Source organism: Emiliania huxleyi (assembly GCF_000372725.1).
Source record: "Emiliania huxleyi CCMP1516 unplaced genomic scaffold EMIHUscaffold_2621, whole genome shotgun sequence".
NCBI lineage: Eukaryota > Haptophyta > Isochrysidales > Noelaerhabdaceae > Emiliania > Emiliania huxleyi.
In genome coordinates this window covers 1-2,412 of record NW_005200071.1, presented here as the reverse complement: position 1 = coordinate 2,412, position 2,412 = coordinate 1, and the positions used below count along the sequence as shown (strand labels likewise).

General features: G+C 68.5%; 1 protein-coding gene across 1 annotated transcript; it reads right to left on the bottom strand.

Annotated features, from left to right (window-relative positions):
* Positions 1-1,382: 1,382 nt before the first annotated feature.
* Positions 1,383-1,700, bottom strand: EMIHUDRAFT_123580 (hypothetical protein; the record flags this gene model as incomplete). The annotated part of the gene is made up of 1 exon (XM_005777283.1): positions 1,383-1,700. A coding segment is annotated over one exon (318 nt), but the record flags the coding sequence as incomplete, so codon positions are not given.
* Between the last annotated feature and the right edge of the window lie 712 nt (positions 1,701-2,412).

Genomic DNA, 2,412 nt, shown 5'->3' with positions numbered 1-2,412 from the left:
CTAGCGATCTCCACCCCATGACTCTGGCCCGCGCGGGGTCGCCGACGGCGCCGAGTCGGCGCCAGAGGCACGCCCGGCGGTCGGATGGTCGCCTCGAGCGCCGAGCGGCTGCCGCCACGGTCACTTACGCTCGAGTTGCGCCAGGTGCGCCTCTCGGCGGCCCGGCGCGGCCGCACGTGCTCTCTGTAGATGTCTGCTCTCGCTCGACGGTAGGCGTGCTCCGTGCTCTCGCCCGATTCTCTCCCTGCCGCCGGCCTCCGCCCCCGAGCGACCGCCGCCGCACACCGACTATTGCCGGTATGACTGCCGTCCCTCACTCAGCCGTCCGTTTGTCCTCAGCGCTCGCACGACCGACGTTCTTCCTCCTCTGCGGCCTCGCTCGGGCCCGCTCGTCGACACGCGCAACCAGCAGACGCCCGTGTCGGAGCTTCTGTGCCGGCTTGGAGCTTCCATCGCTGATGGGGGCACGCCCGGCCCGGCACTCTCGCACACCGTGGAGCGCGGCACCGCGCGCGCTCACGCCGCCCACCTTTGCTGCCTGCGCAGGTGCGGCTCTGTCCCGGCGGCTCACTCATCGAGCACCACGGCTGCGCGGCGGCTCACTCATCCGCACCACCGCGACCGGTGCGCCATCCCACATCACGCCTCTCGCCCACGTCCACCCGCACATACACTCTCTCACTCTGTCATGAGTAGTCTTCAATCGACACGGTCTCTTGGAGTAGTCACATAAGCACCGGCGCCGGCACAGCGCACCGCTACACTCGCCTCCGTTAGGTTGCAAACATCGCCCTCAACATCCGCTTGCGCCTCACACGTCCGGGGGCAGTGTCGCGCGAGCCACGGCTTAGCACCGAGGCCAGGCTTTTAGCTTTACGTGTGGGGGGGGGGGGGGCGGGGGGGAGGGCGGCGTAAGTCAAAAGAAAAGCCGTAGCGTCGAGAGAGGCTAGTAGCCCTTTCGAGTGCGGGCTCCGCGCCCGTCTTGTCCTGGCATATCAGAGAGGCGAATGGGACAGGGGTTGAAGGGGTACTTGGTGTACAGACTCAGAGTACACCCGGCCGTTTGAGGTTTCTGGTTTGTCGCGTTTCTCTACAAAACTGTGTCCAAGCCGAAGGCCCGAAGCGCAGGTCCGAGCTCGACATGCGACCAACGTGGTCCCGCACACCAGTGCTCGTGCTCGCACGTGCGGCCGCCTCTCCTGCTCGACTACTCGTGCTCTGCCTCTGCGCGCTCGCTGCGTCCGTGCCACTTCTTCGCTGCCTCTCGCCGCTGCTCCTGTCCTTGACTGCGCCTCGGGTCGAGGCGCCAGCAGCAGCGTCAATGGAGTGGCTGGTCCACACTGCAGCAGCGCCGCGGGCGGACGCGAGAAGGAAAACGCGACCGTGCCGATGAGCGCGAGCAGAAGCAGCGGGAGCGCGGGGCAGCACGACGGGTCGGGCAAGACCTCGGCCCAGCGCCGCGCGTTGCCCGTGCCGCCGCCGCCGCCGCCATCGGCGTCGCCGACCACAGGCTCGTCGTCCGGCGCGGCATCGTCGTCGGCGGCAGGGGGTGGGGGGTCGGCGGGCACGTCCTCGTCGTAGCCGTCGTCATCGGGATCAGGAGTGACGTATCGCGCGGGCGACATGCCGGCGAGCTCGTCGACCGTCGAGTAGGTGCCTGCGACCGAGCACGGGGGTGCGTGATGCTCGGACCGACGCATGGGACCGGCTCTTCCGCGCGTCGAGAGCGGCGACGCTTTCGAGGCGCGCAGCAGAGGCCCGCGGTGTGCTTCCGAGCGCGTCCGCGGCCGCGACGCGGCAGCGGGAGGTGCCCCGCCCACCAAGGCAGCCGGCCCGGCCGCTGCGGGGCCGTCGCGGGGGCGCAGGCGGGCGGGGCGACCTCAGATTTCGCGGCTGGCAGCGGGCGCCGCCAGCCGGACGCCCAAACGATGGTGGGCGGCGCCCTTCAGCGCCCTTGTCTCTTCTCGCGCTGTCCTCACGCGCACGCCTTGCCTCAGGTGTACCAGGGCGGCGAGGATGGGCATGGCCGGCGCATTTTCGTCGGCAACGTCAACTACGAGGTCAACGAGGACGAGCTCAGGGATCACTTCGGCAAGGTGCGCATCACGCGCAGGGCCCAAACATGCGCAGCTGCGCGCGCGCGCGGGGGGGGGGGGGGGGGTGGCCCCAAAAATTTGCCTGCCCCCTGCCTAAAGAAAGGGGAAATTTCGATGCTTTCCGCCAAGGAGGGATTTTCCTTCATGGAGTAAACAAAACCCAACGGGGGCACGGGGGGGGTTTTTTTTCCCCTCCCCTTTAATGGCGGGCTTTTTGCCCGGACCCCGGCCCGCCCTTTTTGGTTGGTAACCAACGGCCCCCGGCCAAGGGGGGGAGGACGCCATCCCCGGGAAGCACAACTTTGAAAAAAAGGGG